The 20,625-nt window shown below is 43.2% G+C and overlaps 6 protein-coding genes across 6 annotated transcripts; 2 read left to right on the top strand and 4 right to left on the bottom strand.

Moving 5' to 3' along the window:
* Positions 1 to 3,545: 3,545 nt before the first annotated feature.
* Positions 3,546 to 6,248, bottom strand: L228DRAFT_29799 (SET domain-containing protein). Its single transcript, XM_018336446.1, has 4 exons — positions 4,962 to 6,248; positions 4,528 to 4,904; positions 4,280 to 4,479; positions 3,546 to 4,219 (listed from the first exon to the last, which is right to left on the bottom strand). The coding sequence occupies exons 1-4, from the start codon at positions 5,950 to 5,952 to the stop codon at positions 3,667 to 3,669; spliced, it is 2,121 nt and encodes a 706-aa protein (XP_018186073.1). The 5' UTR covers positions 5,953 to 6,248; the 3' UTR covers positions 3,546 to 3,666.
* Positions 6,249 to 7,142: 894 nt separating this feature from the next.
* Positions 7,143 to 8,914, bottom strand: L228DRAFT_197244 (zf-DHHC-domain-containing protein; the record flags this gene model as incomplete). The annotated part of the gene is made up of 3 exons (XM_018329607.1): positions 7,143 to 7,808; positions 7,914 to 8,022; positions 8,085 to 8,914. Coding segments are annotated over 3 exons (1,605 nt in total), but the record flags the coding sequence as incomplete, so codon positions are not given.
* Positions 8,915 to 9,832: 918 nt separating this feature from the next.
* On the top strand, positions 9,833 to 10,460 carry L228DRAFT_241030 (hypothetical protein; the record flags this gene model as incomplete). The annotated part of the gene is made up of 4 exons (XM_018331301.1): positions 9,833 to 9,934; positions 10,031 to 10,082; positions 10,147 to 10,340; positions 10,416 to 10,460. 4 exons carry the CDS (start codon positions 9,833 to 9,835, stop codon positions 10,458 to 10,460), a joined length of 393 nt encoding a protein of 130 aa, XP_018186071.1.
* A 190-nt stretch (positions 10,461 to 10,650) lies between these two features.
* On the bottom strand, positions 10,651 to 14,284 carry L228DRAFT_233164 (glycosyltransferase family 39 protein). Its single transcript, XM_018330623.1, has 5 exons — positions 13,722 to 14,284; positions 13,355 to 13,644; positions 13,020 to 13,303; positions 11,492 to 12,952; positions 10,651 to 11,432 (listed from the first exon to the last, which is right to left on the bottom strand). The coding sequence occupies exons 1-5, from the start codon at positions 13,991 to 13,993 to the stop codon at positions 10,899 to 10,901; spliced, it is 2,841 nt and encodes a 946-aa protein (XP_018186070.1). The 5' UTR covers positions 13,994 to 14,284; the 3' UTR covers positions 10,651 to 10,898.
* An 825-nt stretch (positions 14,285 to 15,109) lies between these two features.
* L228DRAFT_250225 (Surp module) lies at positions 15,110 to 17,437 on the top strand. Its single transcript, XM_018333269.1, has 5 exons — positions 15,110 to 15,286; positions 15,342 to 15,395; positions 15,454 to 16,032; positions 16,097 to 16,636; positions 16,685 to 17,437. The coding sequence occupies exons 1-5, from the start codon at positions 15,187 to 15,189 to the stop codon at positions 16,984 to 16,986; spliced, it is 1,575 nt and encodes a 524-aa protein (XP_018186069.1). The 5' UTR covers positions 15,110 to 15,186; the 3' UTR covers positions 16,987 to 17,437.
* A 1,161-nt stretch (positions 17,438 to 18,598) lies between these two features.
* L228DRAFT_197812 (Sec2p-domain-containing protein) lies at positions 18,599 to 20,112 on the bottom strand (the record flags this gene model as incomplete). Its single annotated transcript, XM_018329615.1, has 3 exons — positions 18,599 to 19,087; positions 19,163 to 19,681; positions 19,738 to 20,112. Coding segments are annotated over 3 exons (1,383 nt in total), but the record flags the coding sequence as incomplete, so codon positions are not given.
* Positions 20,113 to 20,625: the final 513 nt, after the last annotated feature.

The following is a 20,625-nucleotide window of genomic DNA, read 5'->3' as shown; positions in this document are numbered from 1 at the left end:
AGTTTTACTACAAAAAGTAAAGGAAAAAGTTCTTACTTTGAAAATATTATATACTGGAAAAAACTGGAACCACTTACTAGAATATCTAGATACTATTAAAATAGTATCAAGAACATGGTTACTACATCAAAAAGGACAACATCAACAAGAAACATTATGGGACTGGGGTAGGCTTTAAAATAAAAATACTTCTTGAGATTTCCAAAATCAAAAAACAAAAAACAAAAAAAAAAAAAAAACCAAACTTTGACTCTCTTTTATTACTTTTATAACTCTTACTTTGTCTATCTTTATTATTTTTCTAATTTTTTTTGTTTTATGTTGATGGATAACATCCAGTATCAGCTTGACTGATTCTAGGGTAACTTTCAAAAGCTCAACACATATTTTATATATTTAAACTATAGACTCTGCTATAGCTTTAGGGCTGCATGCAGAATAAACAATCAATCAATCAATACAGAAATGCATACTACTATTTAGCTTGAGTACAAATAGTACTAGTGCTTCTACTAATGATATTAATAGTTAGATCCATCTTCTAGCAAAATATTTATTAAGATATTGTCTTAAGACTTTTAACTTTTTTTCTAATAGTTTATACAAGAGTCTAAATGGTACTTTGCTTTTTAATATAATATCAATAGCATGTATTGTATAGGCATGGTTAGGTAGTATCTTTACCTTTTTTTTAGAGAATATATCTTTGTATTCCTAGAATTTTTTTGAGAATACAGCTTTGCTTGCTATAGATAATAGTTATACTATATATTGTTAGAGTATATTTTACTGTCTATTCATTAGTTTGCTACATATTAGAAATATGTATACAATGTATACTATAGTAGTTTTTATGAATTTATTTATTTTATCTAATAAAATAACTTGAATTTTTTTATTTTTGTAGAACTAGCATGCTTTGGACTATCTAATATCAAGATTTATAGTTTTTAGTTATAGCATTTCTAGAATAATATTATATTTTTTTATGTTAGTAGTAAGGTAAGTTTAAGTAATGTCTCTATAGCTATTACTTAAATTTTTTATGTGTATAATGCATGTTATTTTACTATATATTAATACATTGTAACTATCAATTGTTATTGTATAGAATTTTATATCTTAGATTTTAAGTTCTTGTTTTTTTATTATTTTTTGAAAAATAAAATTGCTTTCTACTCCTGAATTAATTAATATATATAGAGTATAGTTACTAGTTAGTAAATGTAGTATTAAATATAGGGTAAAACATTTTGATTGTTTTGCTCCTATAATCTTATAATTCAATATTATAGAGACTATTATTAGTAGATTTTTATATTTTTTAACTTGTCTTTTTTAGCTTTATTACTTTCTTAAAGTTTTCTGTATTTGATAGCTTTATATTTTTTTTTCTAGTAGTTATAGCATTTGACTAATGAGTATTTAGCATGTAGCTCTAGTATGCTTTTTTGCTGTTCAGAGCTGTCTTTACTTTTTGTTATTTTATGTAGATAATATGTAAATCATCTTTTGTATTACATTCATTTTTCATGTATAAGTCTAATTGTTTGCTTAGTCTTGAATGTTTTTTGTTCCTGTTAGAGGATGTCATCTTCAAGTCTTGTTACTACTATAATTACTTATTTTTTACTTGTAATTTTATTAATATTTTAACAAACAAGTTTTTTAAGGTCTGGACCTAATGTGTTGAGCAGGCTAAAACTTTTCTTGTTATCATATACTAATAGAGGTAGATCTTGACAGAGAGAAGCTATATAGTTTATAAATTCTTGAGTTAATTGTTCTAGCTTGCACTTGAGATTTTTAAGCTTTAAGCTTGTATTATACTTGTAGTTGTCAAGATCCTTCAAGGTATTTTTTAACCAATTTGTATATTTTTTCTACATCTTAATTTTGAAGCAATCTTCTTTCATTCAGGATTGGAGTAGCTTTTTAACAAGGTATGTAGCTACTACAAGTATATATTTACTACTTAAATTCTTGTTTCCTTAAATATTTTATAGACAGGTCCATGCATTAAGATATTTATTAAGTTTAGCTATATTTTTTTCTTAAATATTTTAAAAATTTTACTAAATAATTATGTAGTAGACAAGTACTAAATATAATTGCTACTTGAAGTATGCTAGTAGCTTGTTTAGTATTTAGGTTGTTTAATTTTTTAAATTTATCATCATCTAATATAAGTTACTTTTGAAGTTGTTTTATCTTTAGTTAGTAATATTATATAGTAATTTCTTCTTTAAGGCATTTAAATTCTTTTAAGCTATTAATTATATATTGTACATCTATTACTATGCTATTTAATGATGTTTTAGATATAACTAAGACCTGTACTAAGTCATTGAAATTTATTGTATTGAATGATTTTAGTTGCATTGACATTTGATAAATGTATACTACTATTGTAATTTACTTGTTTATTGCTATATAATAGATATTACTAGATAATTAAGTAATTTTCTTTTAAAAAAATAAATTAAAAAAATATTCTACTATGTAAAGGCTTTGCCTTGTAACTGTATAGTAATATCTAAAATATATAAGATAGTTACAAGCTAGAATAAAGTAGAGTAAGAGTAATAGCTAGGCTCTATATAAAAAAGTAGAATGCTTTTTTTTGACAGAATATTCTACCTCATGATATATATATAGTATATAGCTACTAGACTATCCTGTAGCTGTCATGTATTTAATATGCTAGATGCTTATAAAGGTCTAAAGTAATACTATTATTAGCTAAGCTAGTCTAGACCTAGCTACTATAATACTTGTAACTATATAGTAATACTTAAGATATATAGATTAGTAGCAAGTTAATATAAAGTAGAGTAAAAGTAATAACTAGGCTCTATATAATAAAATAAAATACTTGTTCTTTAATAAAATATTTTATTTTATAATATATATATAATATATAGCTACTAAACTATTTTATAGCTATCATGTATATAATATACTAGATACTTAAAAAGTTTAGAGCAATACTATAGATAGTTAGTTTAGTCTAGAGCTAGTTATTATAACAAACATTATTTGTAATATTGTTATCAATTACTATACTAGTAATAATATAAATATAAAGAGATAAAAAAGCTTAATTTTTAATATAATCTATTGATATAATCTATATACCTGCCTAAAATTCTTTTTAAATCTAGCTAGTTTAGTATACTATATACACTAAGCATATATATTATTAATATTTAGTTATATAGTAAAGAAATATAATAGTTAGAGTAAATTTATTTTGTTATTTAATATTTAAAAATTACTTGTTTAACCTGTTTAATATATAAAATATATATATAAAAAAAATATTTATAGAATATTTTTTAACTATATTATTATAATTTATTTTATTTATTAATTTATAATACGATAAAAAATATAAAATAAAACAAAATAAATTACAATAATATAAATTATATAAAAATACAATAAATATATATAATTATAAGGCAAATAAAATATAATTGAATTCTTGATACACTTTATATATTAAAACAGATATAAAAAGCATAACAAATATCTACAACAAGGTATCAGATAAACAATAAATTAATCCATTCAAATATATGGAATTTGAAAAAAATTCACAATTTTGATGTATGATAAATGTTTTTTTCAGCATCCAGTCCCGCACGCAAAACATCTTTTACATTATCTGAGGCCGATTCGCCGTTGCGCCACAGAATTTCTAGAGCCCCTTTTAGACACAGAGCCCATCCTAGTATGGGCTTGGGGTTCTCTGCTTGCATTTGGAGCCTTCGAAGCCGTTCTCGGAGCACGGTGAGAGGCGAGCTTGTATTTCTTCTGTCCACCACCTAATACCCTCGTGTTTGAATCTGGTCGTGTCATTCTGGCTCGAAATGCCGAAGATATCGACGAATTATCCCTCGCAGTGGTCTTTTTATGTAGCGAGGCTACAGTATTTTTGCAGGCCTCGTTGCGGGGTCGAACCGCAGATTTTCGAAGCCCAGCACCTTCAGCGCAGGCAAGAGAAGTCCCCTTTGCACGCCTGGCCTTGCTTGGCTGACCCTTGACGCATGATAGGGACGTCTCAACGAACTTCCGCTTCATACTAGAGGCGCATGACCTCTGGGTGCCTTTCTCTTTGTTTGGCTTAAATTGCTCTTTAGACCTCGGGCCCAGGACTCCGCGACAGTTGGATGCTCCGCACCGGCATTGTTGGACATTTTTGACCGAGAAGGGACTACAATAGTTAGAACTTGCAAGGATCGAGATCGCTACCGATTGGAGTCACGAAACTCACTCAAAGTTGTAATCATAGGTCAATTCTTCTCCCGTCATAACTCCTCTTTCCCCAGCAAAAAGTGCCATCCTGGGTTTGCCGGCCACTGTCCATTTAACCATAGAGCAATTAGGCTGACATGAATGGTTCACAAAGCGTGCAATGGAGCCGCGGGAAGCGTCGATGATCATGTTCTGGTCAAAGAGCATGAGGTAATAACACTGACATTGTCAACCTTCAGCAAGTTCCGTTTCGAATGGAAGATTTACCTCGTTGTTCTTGTACTCATTCTTCATTCTCTTTTCGCACTCATCTTGAGTTATGATCTCACCTGCATACTCGACAATGATCTGATTAGGTTCAAAGGTGCGGTTGCTCCTCACGCCATAACCACGATCAGCAGTTTTAATTACCTCCACACCAATATGGTATTTCCCGCCAGATTTGCATCTTTGTTTCAACGCTTGAAAGTTTCTATTAGTGCAGTACTCAGCACCAATATTACAATTCGTCTCGTCACATTCGTAGAACATGAATCTGTTTTGGCAATTTTCCCCACAACCTGTCTCTGGAGTACAAATGCAGCGAGAGAGTTCCTGAACCTTATGTTTTTTCCAAATATTTGCCGCCTCACCAATGAAAACATCTGTGTCTGTCGTTAGATTTGATCAATACAAATTGAAGGCGAATTCTGTGTACGTACTCTTCCGTGTCCTACGCCACTCCTCTGGCTTTGGCTGACCTGGAGGTAAAGGCGAGAACACATCGAATGGCAGTCTAAAATCCCGGCCGTTTTCAACGACTCGCTTGCCCGTAAACATTGGCAACGGCAAGAATTTCCGCTGATTTGGCGCAGAAGGCAAGGAGTACTTGCTTCGTCGTCTCGCCGAAGCCGCCCGGGGACTCGTGTTAGAATCCTGACCGACATACAATCCGCAGGCCAGCCAGCGCTTTACTCTCTGGTATTCCGAAATGGATGTTGTTGTTTCATCTTTCATAATTTCTGCAGATGATGAGCTTGATGAAACGCGTCTCCTCTTGTCTGTGGGCACCACTGTTTTATTGCCCTGCCTACTGCACCTAACCTCTGCTTTCGACCGGGTACTAGACCTTGTGTTGCCAAACATTGCCTTGCGTTTCCGCTTGCCCAAAACGCGGTGCATGCCCTCTTCTTCGTCGACGCCGTCTTTCGCAGCTACGACCCTTTCTGTAGCACGCGCAGCAAGGCTCAAGCGCGTAGATCTCCTTCTATGAGGAGCAGCAAGAAGCGGATCTTCAATGACCTTCTCTATAGAGACGATGTGGACTTCTTTGGGAGAGTCATCTGTTATACGCCGTATTGAGTCCAGAACTTTGGGTCCAGCTATAGTATTTAGGTCAACCTGATCTCCGGTCAATACCTTGTCCGTAGCACAGCTAATGTTGGTCGTTCTTCCCGAAACACTCTTCTTGGCCGTCCCGGCAAGAATGCTTTCATTGTAGCTGTTCAGGCTTCGTCGGGCTCGTAATGGGCGACCTTTGATTTGTAACAGAATATCGGACACGTCATTCTCGGCAGGGGTACTTAACGCGTCTGGATTACTTGTGGGAGGAGTTGAGTAATTCGTAGATGAGACATCGCCACTTTCATCCCTAACCGTGATGCAGGACAAAGTGGACGGCGAAGAGGAACGTGTTTGCTGTAAATGTGCCATATCTGAAATTGACAGGTCGCCGATTGAAGTAGACTGCAACTCCTGAGTAATTCATGCAGAGACTAGGAGTGACAAAGCCCGGCAGACCATAAGCAGGAAAACCGAGATAGACAGACGTTCGTTCGGGCAGATGTTAGGAAGAGAATCAGGATTGGAACCACGGGAATGAATCAGCGAGACGCATGCAGCATTGCCGGAATATGCTACATATGCGTTGAGCATGCACTAATATAATTTGTCCGGTGTTTTGAATGCGGGCTGCGACAGTCGCACTGAGAAAGTGCGGGAGCTGCCTTGTTGCTGTTGTGAAGTTGGGTCCAGCCAATCAATGTAGTCTATACGCGTTGTCACTGAGAGGAAGCGCGTTTCGGCACTACAAGGGGGAACGTATCATCATAACAGCGGAGTGAACAAAGACAGATCACATTCAACGAACTCAAGATATATAGAAGAAGAAATATGGTAATGGCTGATTGATAACTTCTCTAATTTTGTTTATTCCAAAATGACTTCAGCGGGCTTGTGCCGAAGGAAGTGAACATTGATCGTCCTAAATACGGCCATTGTACTCGTCCCGTGTCGGGAATGGCACGTAAAGAATTACAACATTTATTTCATATATACCTAGGCGTTGAAGATCAGCAGAACATTAATTCTGGACAAACATCAATTCGGGCTCAACCTAAGCTAGTAAAGCAATTTTGAAAATTCGTTGAAATCTAAAGAGGGCTGGGTTGTCGTTTGGAGAGTTCACGAGAGAATGTCAAAGAGAAACGACGGACACTAAGGTAAAGGCGCGCCTTCAAAAATACCGGATTCGAACTATATTATGAACGGCCAGGTTGATCAACAACAAATTCCGGCTTGAGGGAGCACAGGGATCCCAAAAGTCCAAGTAGCAGCGAGCCATGTAAACGGTCCGGGCACAGGCATTCCTCGCAAGCAATGATTTTTCGAGTCGAAATTCTCCGTAAAACCGAGATGTTTTAGGCTTTGTTAGCTTAATTCGAAAGGTGTGCACTGTATGGCAGCGGGCCATTTGTGGAGCGCCTAGCACTAATGCACTAATTACGCATCACGTTGCTTGTCCTGGTGCTTGGTCCACGGAACGATGGAATAACGCCACTGAAGTCGCGCATTTCAAGGTCCCCCACAGGTTGCTTCTGCCCACAATCGATATTGCCACAATTTCTCCGAAGATTAAACCTTTGGTCACCGGCCTCGTGTTTTTCCTTGAATCGTATGTAGGTTGGGGGCCTCGGCCGATTGACGACCGCTAACCAGTTTCTCAGAATATTGCCCTGCGTAAATGGACGATGCCTGTCCTTCTTCAAAAATTTGTGAGAATTCAAATATTCTCTTGTTGTCTCGCCTCGTGCCATCAGGAATAAGTGATAACCCCAAAGAGATGCGGGATAAGGCGTCGCTAGGGCTCCGTATAGAACCATAGCAAAGGGGACTCGCAGATGACTGATTGAGTCCCGAAATGAGATGCTCTCTCTGGATTCGTATAGAAGAATATGAGCAAGGCTGGCGCCGAGTAAAAAGAGACCTAAACACGTGCAGGAAGCCACAAAGGATATAAAAAATCGGTAGTTTCGGCGACCAATGCAGTTATTGAGCCACACGCAATGATGATCTTGCGTTTCCACGCAGTTGTCGCAAACTCGACAATGATGTCCCCGAGGAGGTCTCCAAATGTTGCAAGTCTTGCAGTATTTTGTTGGAACCTCCATGGCAGAGGTGGGCGACGCAGCTGACTTAATCAGAGTCCAGTCAGTCGTTGGCGACCCAAGGGTAAGAGGATCGTCTGCATCATTCGCAGGAGGAAATGGTTGGGTTTTTCGCGGTAGTATCTGGAGTAGGTGGCAGTTAGTCAAGGACGATAATCAAGCTGCCCCAATTTTCTGGAGATGACAGAAAACCGGTAGAGCTCTTGGCTCACAGTCGCATAAGCTTACCCCAGGGTCGGTAACAGAGGCATGAGTGAAGGAGGAAACACATATGAGGAAGAGGTACGCAAACAAAATTGGTATCGCGGGCGAGACATGCAGCCAGAGCCATGGAGCACTTCAAGGACATTATGATTAGCGCTGCTGACGATCGGGAGTGAGAATGTACCAAGGACATACGAGAAACCAAAGAAAAGAGCCGAGGGCAGAATGACCAAGACGAAAGTGACGATGTTAACTGGTCGATCTTTGGTATTTTGAAGCCTCCCGCCAAAGCAGAAGACAGTGTTTCCAGGAAAATATTGATAATTGCGCTCCGAATCTCTCCTCACGTGATTATTTGTCTCGTAGGGCCCAAGTTGTGGCGAAGAATCTGCAGAAGCTAGCTTTTCTCGACCGATGATTTGATTATCTCGAAGCTCTAAATTCTGACTTGGTAAAAGGAAATTTGAGCGAAACGAGCCTTGATCTTTCTCGAGAGGTGACGAAAAGGCGGAGCCTCTTCGAAAGACCGTCCCGGTCGGCTCATTGGGTGCCAGAGAAGCTTGGGTCAAAGGATGCGCACTGCCGGCAGTGCTTGTGCCTGTGCGATTAGCAGCAGGGCTAACTTCGCCTGTGATCATTTCCTGCCCATGGAACTCGGTGCACTCAGTACCCCTTGACGGTGGCTGCGCTTTTTCACTATCAAGAAGGACAGCGGAGTTCCTTTTCTGATTAATCTTTGAATCCAATTCATGCGCTATCTCAGAGTCTGCGTCTTTTAAAGGCACATTTTCTTTAGCTGGAACGAAGGTGGCTGGCGAAGGACGCCCTCGCTGAGCTTGAAGCCTCTGCGAGCTCAGTGGACGGAAGAAAGCATGTGAAGCAAGCGATGGCACATGCGTTTTACTCGCCGAACTTTGAGGTCTCCTTGACTCTGTCCCTATCTCGCTTCCGGTGGTGACACCCCCCAAAGAAGTGTTGGCCTTTGATGCAAAGCGTGATGTTTGAGACCAAGTGTGCCTTTTTGAGGAAACACGAGTTACCGTGGACGAAGGACTTGACGAAGAGACGGTCGGATCACCGGTGGAATACGTCGAGCTTATCCGCTGCGTAGGGTGAATTGCCCCTCTTGCGAGGGCTGCATCGAGATTGTGGGGTCCAATCTCATCAGAACCAACATCAGTCGCTCTTGAGGAAATGATACTCGGAGATTGCCCTGATTCGGTGACGGGCTCCAGGGCAGCGGGAAAGGCGCCGCTCGACGGATAATGCGTTGCAAAAGGAGCCGTCATTGGGAGCACTGCTTTGAAATGTAAATTCACAATATCAAGAGATAAGGAGCGGTTGGAAGAAATTAGAGACTAGCCATGGTCGTGACGCATAGGATGAGTGGAAATATGGCATGGACTTTCAATGAGGGAGAATTAGAATTATAGAAATTTGCTAATTGGGATCAATGGCGCCCTTTAAGTAAGGCACTCTCGAAAACGAGAGGATATTACCATGCAGCGCAGCAATAGACACGCAAAAGACAGTATCGATAAAAGAAGAGCGATTGAAAACGAAGGGAATATCTCCACTATCCCTGGATTTGGCGGAAGGTGAGTGTATCTGCACTAATCACATGGCAAGGTTGTCTGCGAAAGCGAGAAGAGCATATGAAGGTAGTAGAATTCGATTTCTGAAAAGGGGAAGGAGCTTCGGACGGGTGAAGCTGATTACCTCGAGGTAACTAGGTAACCAATAGATTTGCGACGCAGCACGGGCTTGTGGAGAGTCAGTCACGTGATCATGCCGTATCCCAAAGCTAACCGACAAGGCACTATTACCAACTTCCACCCCAGACTCATCTTGTCTTTGATCGACAATTGCTGTTCAATTGACTTGAAAGCCACTGAAAGAAGGTCGTCAAGCTCATTGTTCGTTGTTCTTGGAAGAATCCAAAAATGTCTTTCGTTGCGAGAAGGGCTGTATTTGGTGCCACGCGTGCCTACAGCCAGCAGACCTCCGTACTTCAGAAGGGTGCGAAGAGAGATCCTGAGCTCTATGTAAGTGGATACTGTCTGATGGAGTGGTCGGCCTTGTCCTATCTTCTTTATCATATAATGGCTAGCTTGTGAATTGAGTCTTACACGTTTTACTAGGTGCTCCTTGCCGTCATGTCAGGAGCTTTCGGCCTTGCGGGGTTTTATTTCGGTATTGTTCCAACATTTTTCCAGGAGCGCTCAAACTCGTGGATTTGTTGAGCTGATTTTCATAGGCCGCAAGCCTACCTCTGCCTCCTCTGAGCAGCCAGTTTCCATTGCAAAGAACACAATGCCATGGCAGACCGAGTCGACTGGCGCCGAGGACTTTAAGTATCAGTACCACCCAGGCGGCGATCCAAGCAAGGCGCCAAAGGATGCGCCGAGCGCACTCAACACCGTCGTCATTCCTAATGTCAACTTGCCAAAGGTAAGTAACGACCACTTCGTCGCATTTCCGAAGAGGGCATTACCCGTGGCTGATGTCGATATTTGATATTTCTAGGAGCTGCATGAGAAATACAATAAGTGGGGCAAAGAGGGTTATTAGTCGCTCACACCCGCCTCTTGTACTCGAGGAAGTTATACCTCTTAAGTAAACAGTGTACATACAGGATGCAGCTACTATTTTGGCAATTGAAGGTGTGGTCAATGACATGGAGTGTCTTGTCAGAGGGCGGTTGGCAATTATCATCGGCTTTGTAGACCTAAGGGCTTAAATAATGCGAAGTTTTCTTTTTACATATGTCTTTGCACATGATTGTGGGTTTGGAATAGTGACAGCATAACTGAAAAGGAGACTGTTACATCCTGGCATTGATGGAAAGAGAATAAAAATTAATGAATAGGCAGCGAGAAAAGAAGAAGAGAAGGGAAGGAGAATGAAGGCAAAACAAAGACATTTTATCACATTATGCTGAGGTCGGATGGCTAGACCAGGATAATCTAGCGTACGAAATGGCTGATCTTGTTTGGCGCGTCAGCTGCTTCAGGTAGCTACTTGTTCCCCACTTGCCGGTTGAGGTTGACTGTGCTGGACGTTTGCATCGATTACTTCCTGTTCTTTAATGAGGTCCGAGTCCACTGCAACCGCCACAGGCTGCCGAAGGGCTGACTCCTCTGCTTTGGATTCTGTTTCAGGGTTTTCGCCTTGCACCTCAGGATGCGGAAGAGCGGGTGCCTCGGTTCCAGCAGAGCCCTCTAAAACAACGTTTCCAGCACCATCTAATACCCGAGTTCGAGTCTCATAGCGTGTTGAAAAACTGACCTTTCCTTCTAGCGCGGCGATCTGCTCTTCATTAAGGATGTTGCCGTCCTGATCACGGTATTCTAATCGCTGTTCTTTGCGTAGCAGTGGAAGGTCTGGGGCCTTCTGAGGGGTCACATGAGCACTGTCTTCTTCGATATAGCTTTCCGCACTCTGTTCATATGCAGGTCCGGCATTTTCCTGCGGCTGTGATACGTGAAGTCCGGCGTGAGACGTTTCTGCAACTACGGGCATAGAAGGCTCATAGTGAGCCAGCTAGATCAAGTGTTAGATGAGCTGACCAGTATTGAATATCAAACTTCGCGATCGCTTACATCAGTATAAAAAGTGTTGCAGTCCCAATCCCACGTATCAAATAACTTCACCTTTCTGCAAGCGCTCTGCGTCCATGGGTTGCCATAGGCGAGGGGAGCATACAGTGAAAACACAGCAATGCTGAGAGCCAGGAAAATAATCGCGCCAGCCTGTCCAAACGCAGGCCTCTGCGCCAGACCAAAACTTTGAAAGCGGCCTGTGATGAAATCGTAAATTTGACACAGCGCGATAATTGCAAAATAGAGAGCAGGTAGATAGTGATGCAGGAAAAGTTGACGCTGCATCAGGTAGAAAGGGAAATAGTGGAGCGCCCAGCCCAGTACGGTCGTGCCAATCTCGTAATCAAACCTTTTGAAGGTGCTGATGCTATAGTCTTTGTATCCTCGCTGCCAGCGTAGCACAGCGAAAGCTTTGAACAGAACATAGGTGGCGATCGCAGCACTTGATGTCCACCAAATGAGGGGATTGCCTATCAGATAGATTTGGCGGTGATCCCTCCCCCAAAAGTTAATGCCACGACGAAGAATAGGCCATGAGGGTGGCCGCGAATCCCAGGCATGCGACTCAACAAGACCGGCGTTTGTAGTCCACATCACTTTTTGGAGCTCCCAGAACTTCCCGAAAAATCCTGGATGTCGATAATTGACTTTCTCGGATGCTTCTCCTAGAAGCGGGTGCTCATTCTGCTCGATATACCAAACACTATTCGGGAGTGTCCCTCCTTTGGCACATGTAACCTCCTGTTGTTCATAACCCCAATCCGGCAGCTTAACTTTGTGTGAAAATAAAACGCATCCGCTCATGATGTGAACCAACTTGAATTTTGTCTGAATTGTCCGCAGCCTAGCTTTCGCTTCAGCGCCTTCAGACATAGACTTGACAATCTCCACACGGAAAAGGTCGTTAGCGTCCCCTTCGAATCCTTCATAACCGTACGCGGAGACTTCATTCTGCCAATCTGCTTCTGTAACGGGAGGCCGTAAATCATGAGAGTGAAGGCGACGATCAGTAATTAGGTGGTAAAGCTTGATAACGCTACCATCCTGGATAAAAGTCGGTTCGAAATTGTCCCAAGCCCGCGGCCCTGGAATAGGGCCATCAGTCCCTTCAGGTTGTGTTTGGTTCTCAAGAAGCCATAGATTATTGTCATCCTTGTGAGGGTAAAGCGTAATCTGCTGTTGCTTGCTACCGGTCGGATACATGTGGCCATGAGAATGCAGATATCCACCCTGTGTGTTGTGATGGCGGATAGAAACGCGACTCCCAAGAACGACATCGGCCGGGACGTCTTGCATAGCTTTTGAATTAAGAGTTGCTTGAAATTCCGATGACATGAAACCATCGCCTTCACCAGGGTTCACTAGGCACAAGAAATGGATTGCAAACATGGCAAGGTAGAAGGTCACAGGAACGATGATGAGACAAAAGGCACGGGCGAAAAAATGTTTAAACCAAAGACGCTGGAAAATTATTAGAAAAAAAAAAAAAGGGGGGGGGGGGGAAATTGTATTGGGAGAGTAGACATACCGGTGTTACGTTTTGGGGATCCCCAAGAAGAACCCAAAGTTGCACGAGTGTCAAGCCTCCAACCCATGCGATGGTGAACAGACCAACCCATTTAACACTAGCGGTCGCACCAAGCCCGAAGCCAGTCGCGACAAGCCAGAACCACCAGCTGGGTTGGAAGGCCTTTGTAGGACCTTGCTCATGCTGATTCGTGAAACTTGTCCAGGCCAAAGCGGTAAAAGCGGTAAAAATAATGAGAGGAGAATCGAGCAGAATAAACCGGGATTGCGTCACAAGCGCATTCTCTTTGAAGATGTCAGCTGACTCCGTGTAGAGTTAATTGCGTTACGGCATACCAAAGATCAGAAGCCCAGCACCCAAGGCTGCTGTATTTGTTCGGCATCCCGTCGCTTTCAAGGTCATGAACATTGTAGGAACTGTAAGCACGCCACAAATCGCTGGGAGGAGACGCATTGCGACGTAAGGAACGCCTGGGCCAAGATAATCTTTTCCAATGTCCTTGAAGTCAAAGTTTCCATCGAAGCCAGCGATCCATCCCGCTAGTGTCAGAAGCAATTTCGCAAGGGGAGGGTGAACGTCCATGAAAAAGCGGCCTTTGATATATTTCGAGGCAAACCCACCAAAGCTGGACAATGCTCAGTAAGTATGGATCCAGGTTTAGAAAGAGTTCTGAAGATTGTTGTGAGAAACGGTAGAACCTACTGGACTTCATCGAAGACGACGCTTGACGGCTGATATATTCGAAATAAACGAACTATGGTTGCAAGTGCTGTGAGAAAACCGACTAGCCGGAAGTCCGAGCCAGGCAACAAAAATATATCATGATCGGACACACCATCAGATGTGTATCCTTTATGTTTGCCGTCGCTGGGGGGTTGCGGCAGAGCTAGATTCGAGGAGCGGCCGGGAGATTTGCTTGAGCCACGAATCCGCTTTTCACTCGAACCAAGCCGGGAATTACTCCTTCGAGCCATTTCAGCAGGCTCGGTGCCTGCTACAGCAAATGGAGACGTAGAACAAAAGACAACACAAAACTAGGTAGGGCGAAGCTAGGCTAGCACCCGCCAGCCAAAAGCTGCAAGTTCCGTAATATGTCTCCGGTGTATGTTGGAATCGTAGGAAGTAGAAATTTAAATTTAAATTTGATTTTAATGAGGAAGAAGAAAGGAAAGAACAGAAGAGGAAATGAATGTGGAGTGAGCGGATGCCGGAGCGAGTTAAAAACCAACTCAACTGTGGATGTTGACAGAGAAAGGTTGGTTTATGCCAGGGGTGAGGCCAGATATTCGGAGAGTGCTGCATAGCACAGGTCGCGTCTCGCGCCTAATGGCGTTAATGCATAAGGTAGGTAAAGGCGTGGAGTGGTCCGAGCCCTTCAAGGTTAGGTAGGTACCTTTGAAGTGATTACTCGACGTCTTACCCGCTACGCACTTTGAGTACTGTGATGCTTACGTACCTGGTACCGAGCAGCTAGTTACCAGTCTTAAGGTAGACTAACTACCTACTATAGGTGAAAGAGCAGGTTTTTCAACATCATAGCTACATGTGTCCAGTAAATAAACTGTTATACAACTGGAGTTTTTGTTATATACAGACTTGTTATCATTTATTAAATATTCTTGTGCTGTATATATATCACAAGATTTTGTGTAAATTATACTGTTACAAGTACTTATTCTGTTGTATAGAGATTTTGTTATTCAATTCCCTACAATACTTAGTAGAGAGAATAATAGTAGATTTACTAGTATTCTACCTACCTAGATACAATGGAATTTATATTTACAGTAAACCAACTAAAGCAACCTTAGTAATTTATATTTTTCTTGTAACTGTAACATAAGGCCCAAGGCTGTAGTTATTGATATATGATGGTAATTTTTGAACATTCATGAATCGGTATTAGAAAATCCGCCTTTCCCCTAAGGTACCTACCTCCGGATCCTACCTACCTTACATACGGGTAGGTAAGGCTAGTAGACCTCAGATGAAGGGGAAGCGCAGAGCAACTGACGGCAAGTTCCGCGCGCTTCTTACGGTGCGGCTAAGAAGCTCAATGGATCCCTCGGATTACGATAATTCATCTCCGATTTGCAGTCGTCACTCAACCACTCCATGTATCGCAAATTCCCCGAACTTAAAAAATAAGCCATCCAGAAACAGAGTTATGGCACCATCAGCAGTTCAAAATGATGCAGAAACTCCAGGAATGGAGGGAATAGGCAAACCACCTGCTGGCATTGTCTTGCCTCCCAAAGACATTCGAGGTTCGCGTTCTAGTATCATATGTTGACCTTGTTTCTGCGCTGACATCTAGTATAGCGATCCTTGAGAAGACTGCGGGATACGTGGCGCGAAATGGGTCGGTATTTGAAGGTCTGACCCAAATTCAAATTCCAGAACTTTGTTATTAGAGTTTTCTCACGATTTCTAGACCGTATTCGCGAAAAGGAACGGACGAACCCCAAGTTCTCCTTCCTTAGTATTGACGATGCCTACCACCCCTTCTATGCTTGGAGACTCAGCGAAATCCGCGAGGGCCGTGGAACGGCTGTCTCGGCCGGCCGCGCGAATGAAAGTGCGGCGGCTGCAGAACCCGAGAAGCCAAAGGGTCCCGCGGAGCCTCCGCAATTCCACTTCTCCGCAAGGATGCCGAACATAAATGCTCAGGATTTAGATGTGGTAAGGCTTACAGCACTCTTTGTCGCAAAAAACGGCCGGTCTTTCATGACTGCTCTTTCGCAACGGGAGACGGGAAATTACCAATTCGAGTTCTTACGCCCGCAACACACTCTATATCAGTTTTTCAGCCGTCTGGTGGACCAATATACTGAATTATCAAGGACTGGCGGACTGGAAGAAGGAAATGTTGAGCGTGCACGAATTTTCGAGTTGCAGAAAAATGTGGACAACAAATACCACGTGCTTGAGCGGGCAAAGCAGAGAGCGGAGTGGACAAAGTATCAGGCTGAGCAGAAACAAAAGAAAGAAGAGGAGGCCGAGGAGGAACGACGTGAGTACCTGCGCTTGAGAGAACATGGCTCTTCAACGTTTTGTATGCTTACCTTTGAATCTAGTGGCGTATTTGCAGATCGACTGGCGGGATTTCGTCGTCGTCGAAACTGTTCTTTTTAATGAGGCAGACGACCAAACAGATCTTCCGGCACCTACATCGCTGTCTGACTTGCAATCTGCCTCTTTGGAGCAGAAGGCAATGATGTCTTTGCAACCGCACAATATGCGTATTGAGGAAGCTATGCCCAATGACGAAGAGATTTATTATAACCCATATGAATCCCAGCAACCTGTGCAAGCTATGCCTCCAGCGGTTCCTTCACCTCATCCCATTCCAGCGAGTTCTAACACTAGCAATTTTGGTTTCCAAAGGCCGATAAGTGTGCAAGAGGAGGAGGAAGCACAACGAATCCGCGAACGTGCTGAGGCAAGAGACCGAGCCCAACAAGCCCAAGCCGCCGCAAAAGGAGGAGTTGCACCAATGAGGATACGTAACGATTATGTCCCTCGCGCACAAGCCAAGCGTCAAGCAGCATCTATGGCTTTGTGTCCCAACTGCAAGCAGCAAATTCCGTACGACGAGCTTGAGCAGCACATGAGAAGTAAGATTTCTCTGCCATCTCTATTAATTTGCATCTAACCATACATAGTTGAACTTCTCGATCCCCGCTGGAAGGAACAGCGCGACAAGGCCGAATCCCGGTTTGCCGCCACCAATTTATCAACATCTGATGTCGCCAATAACCTCAAGCGGCTTGCTAGCCAACGAAGCGATGTCTTTGACGGTGCCACTGGACAGCCCATCTCCGAAGAAGAGGCGGCAAGGAGGAAGAAGGCCGCTACGAACTATGATGGTCAGCCGGAGAGTAAGGACGCTGCTCGACTTCAGCAGATGCAAAGCATGAACATTGAGGAGCAAATCAGACAAATTCATCAAAAGTTCAGGCAATAGTACAGAAGTCTCTGGGTAGTAAACGTAATTTTACGGAAATATGGATGCGGAGTTTATTGGGGTATGATCGGCTGGGCGCGCCTTTTTCTTCAAATCTTCATTGGCTTTTTTTGGATGTATACTTCTCGGGAAACCCTTTCATTTCAGTATATCAATTGTTCGGCGCTCGCCTTGTGTTCTATCTAGGGGATCATCAAAATTTAAGTTCGGTCGGAGAACTTGGCCAGAGTATGGATAAATGATCTTATATTGAGGCAGACTCCTCGTTCGTGCAAGCTTAGAGATATTTGTTCCACACCAATGAGACAAACCCAAGAAGTATAAGCTAGCATGGTAATAAAGCTGTGAGCGTGCGAAAGAAGGGAAATGAGAACGAATATCTAGTTGGTATATTGATCTTCACGACGACCAACGGAAAGTGGTAATTCTTATTTGATGCAAATCTGGCAGGTTATCTCTTCAAGATCTAGTGAAACCTCACTTTAGATTACAAGAGCCTGTGGCATACCAATACGAATGCAACCTTTCTTTGTATTTCTCTTGTATTTCTCTTTAGCCTGATTTCTCACTGTACTTCTGATACTGTGATTGGTAGCACAACAATATTCCACGAGAAACTCGTTATTCAATGTTCAGTTTATTCAACGCCGAGACCTGTATATATTTCAATCAAGATAAACCTTCTTGTCCTTTGCACCAAAAGCTCATTCAGGTATATATGCCGCAGAAAATGATGGCAAGAGACTTGCCCGCCTATTGCAATTTGATCCGTCTCTTGTGGACTTTTCTCGCCGAGCGGCATTCCCCCGCAATCCTTGGTGATACGGCCACTGCCGCTGACCCACTTGTATATTTTTCGAAAGGAAATATAGTAATGCTAACAAGCCTTAAACACACTATGAGGTTAAGCTTTAAAATTGCCGCAGACGTAGTTATTGAAAGAATGAGTGAGACCCGATTTGTCTTGTAAAAAGGAGACTACTTGGGGAAAACACATGATTACACCACCAAAATCGCGACAAATCACGACAAGTTTTTGTGCAAGAATGTGGATACTGAAGGTATTCAGTGCCTGGGACTCCTTAAACAGATGCAATAATCCCGAGAACAGATTTTGCTTCCCATCAACCCCCAAACTTAGAAGGAAATAAATCTAGGAAATATCATGTTGCACTGCTTAGGAGTTGAAGGCGCCAGGAATGGATATTGAGAGAGAAATTTCCTTGTTCCTAGGAGCGGACTCGACATTCTGAGACTCCCGGGAGGGACTTTCAGGGTCTTCACCTATCGATGGGGGCCTGTAATTTACAGTTCCAGTGGTGTCTTCTATCTCGACGTTATCCTTAGAGACACCCCGGTCGGACTCAGACTCGAAATACTTTCCATTGGATGATTCGAGGTCTTCAAGGCTTGGAACCGGATATCCTTCGGCTGGGCTAGCCGAGCTTTGACAAGATCTGTCTCCGATGGAAGGCGCAATATCACCAGAGCCATGGTCCTGAGATGGTCGTGGTAGAAGATGATCTTCCCCTTCCGCGGCGCCGCTGGCACTTGGCCTGTCGAGCTTCATAGTCATCTTTCCCCCCGACATGGAATCTCTAATGGAATCCTTAACCTGAACAAAGGCAGGAACCACTCCGCCACCAATGCGTGTCCAGAACATGCGCTCCCGAAGCCTCACACATTCTTCCCAGGCAGCCTTCTCACCTTCTTCACCCACCGCTCTCCAATGGCCATCTCTGACCATCCTTAGGAAGCCAACGAAATCACAAGTCACCCGTACACGTGCTAGGCAGAAAGTGCACAGTGGATAGCGTTGGGCACTCTCATTTTCGCTGACCCGGAATCGATGTGTTCTGGCATATTCGTCACCTTTTCTGCTCTCGCCGCATAATGCACATGTGAACGGATAGCGTTTTGCAGCAGATGGGATTGGCTCAACAACCAAACTGCCATCCGTCATGGAATTTACGACAGTTCTGCGTGCTAACCACGATAAGCCGGGTGCGGTCTCAAGTCGTAAAGTGGGCTCCACATCTTCTACTAACGCCCGTTTGTAGAAGGGCGTCTCTTTTAAAGAAACAAGCTGAAGAGGTCCATCCTTGAGAGATAGGTGACTTGTTCCAGCTGAAACAGGCGTCGCTGGAGTGCTAGATGACAAATGTTGGGGACCGACAGAGGATGGCGTTGCCGAGGGTGAATTTGGATTGTTTCCTGCAGAGGAAGTAGAAGAGGCTTGAGCTGCCAGATTCCGAAGCCCCATAACATTTAAGCTGCCGTAGGAACCACTTGACGCGCGACTAGGAGGCGCAGTTTTTGAAATTTGAAGAAGGGCATGGAAGTCATCATAAGCCTGCAGATCTGTACGAAGGACTGGATGCAAAAGGTGGGGAAAGCTCAAGGGTTGAGCAGGCACATCTTCCATGGCGGAGTGATTTGGCGCGAGCCCGAGAGATTCAAAATTCTTTCCAAAACCATCTTGGTTTCCTAAGGCCGGCGTCGACGGCGCTGTCGAAGCGTTCGCCGTTGTTTCCGTCTCATCTCTGTCCGAGCTCATCTGCTGCATGACAGTCTTGAGCTCCGCAAGTTGCTCTTGATGAGATGCAAGAAGAACCTCCATGTCCTTGATCTGAGACCTCAACTGCTCATTCTTTCGCTCTGCAGCTTCTCTGTCCTTTCGAGCAGCAGCCACCATCTGTATCATGAATCAGTATACGCCCCATTGTCTGACAACGGAGAAATTGACTCTACCTTGTTTGCCTCTTCGAATAGAGCAGCGGTCAAAGATTCTAGCTCTTGCTCAATACCCTTTCTTCCTTTCTCCGCTGCATCCTTCATTCTGATTTCCTCTTCGAGCTTTGCCAGGAGCCTCAACCTCTCGCCTTCAGTATCAGCTTTCTTGACGAGAACTCCTTTCGCGATCATATCAGAATAATTCTGCCCTTGGGCTTCTAGGCTATGAATCTTTTTCCTTGCGGCATCCAAGTCCGCTCGTGTTGCTGCCAGCGTATCATCGAGCTTTGCTTGGTGATTTATGGCATCGATGAGTTTATTATTTAGCGTTGCGAGCTCATTGCTCAGGTCTGGGGGAGACGCTTGTGAGCCATCGCCGCTCGACCCAGCTGTTTGTGTTTGACTCGAGGTCCGGGCCTCTACTGTTGAGGCGAGCATCTGCGAATTTGCTGTCGGCTCCGACTTCGCATCTGTAGGCATGGTCGCAGCAGTAGCCATTGACGATCCCAATCACCAACTTGTCAATATTGATAGAACCGCTGCTCTGTTGCCAAGGAATGTGGAATTCATCGAAACTGGGTCCCTGAGCGTCTTTGCTATGTTGATGACGTGAGTGTTGGGCAATCAATGAAGCAGAGCTATACTATTAAGCAATGAAGCCGGGCGGTTTTCGATGTCGCCCAATGCGCCTAGATATAGGAAAAAGGAACGTGAAATCGATATACCAAACGTTGTTTTGGCGGTAGCGGTCATCGATTTGGCTGGACCGTCATGGGGTTTTGGGCGAGATTGCGACTAGCTTGGATAGGGGAGTTAAATTTGGTTCCAGATCGCTCGACCCTATCGGATGTGGGAATAGACGGCTTGACCGAGACAATACAGTGACGAAGAAGAAGAAGAAGAAGA

The sequence above is a fragment of the Xylona heveae genome, assembly GCF_001619985.1.
Source record: "Xylona heveae TC161 unplaced genomic scaffold L228scaffold_10, whole genome shotgun sequence".
Lineage (NCBI taxonomy): Eukaryota > Fungi > Ascomycota > Xylonomycetes > Xylonales > Xylonaceae > Xylona > Xylona heveae.
This window is presented reverse-complemented; position numbering and strand designations above follow the sequence as displayed.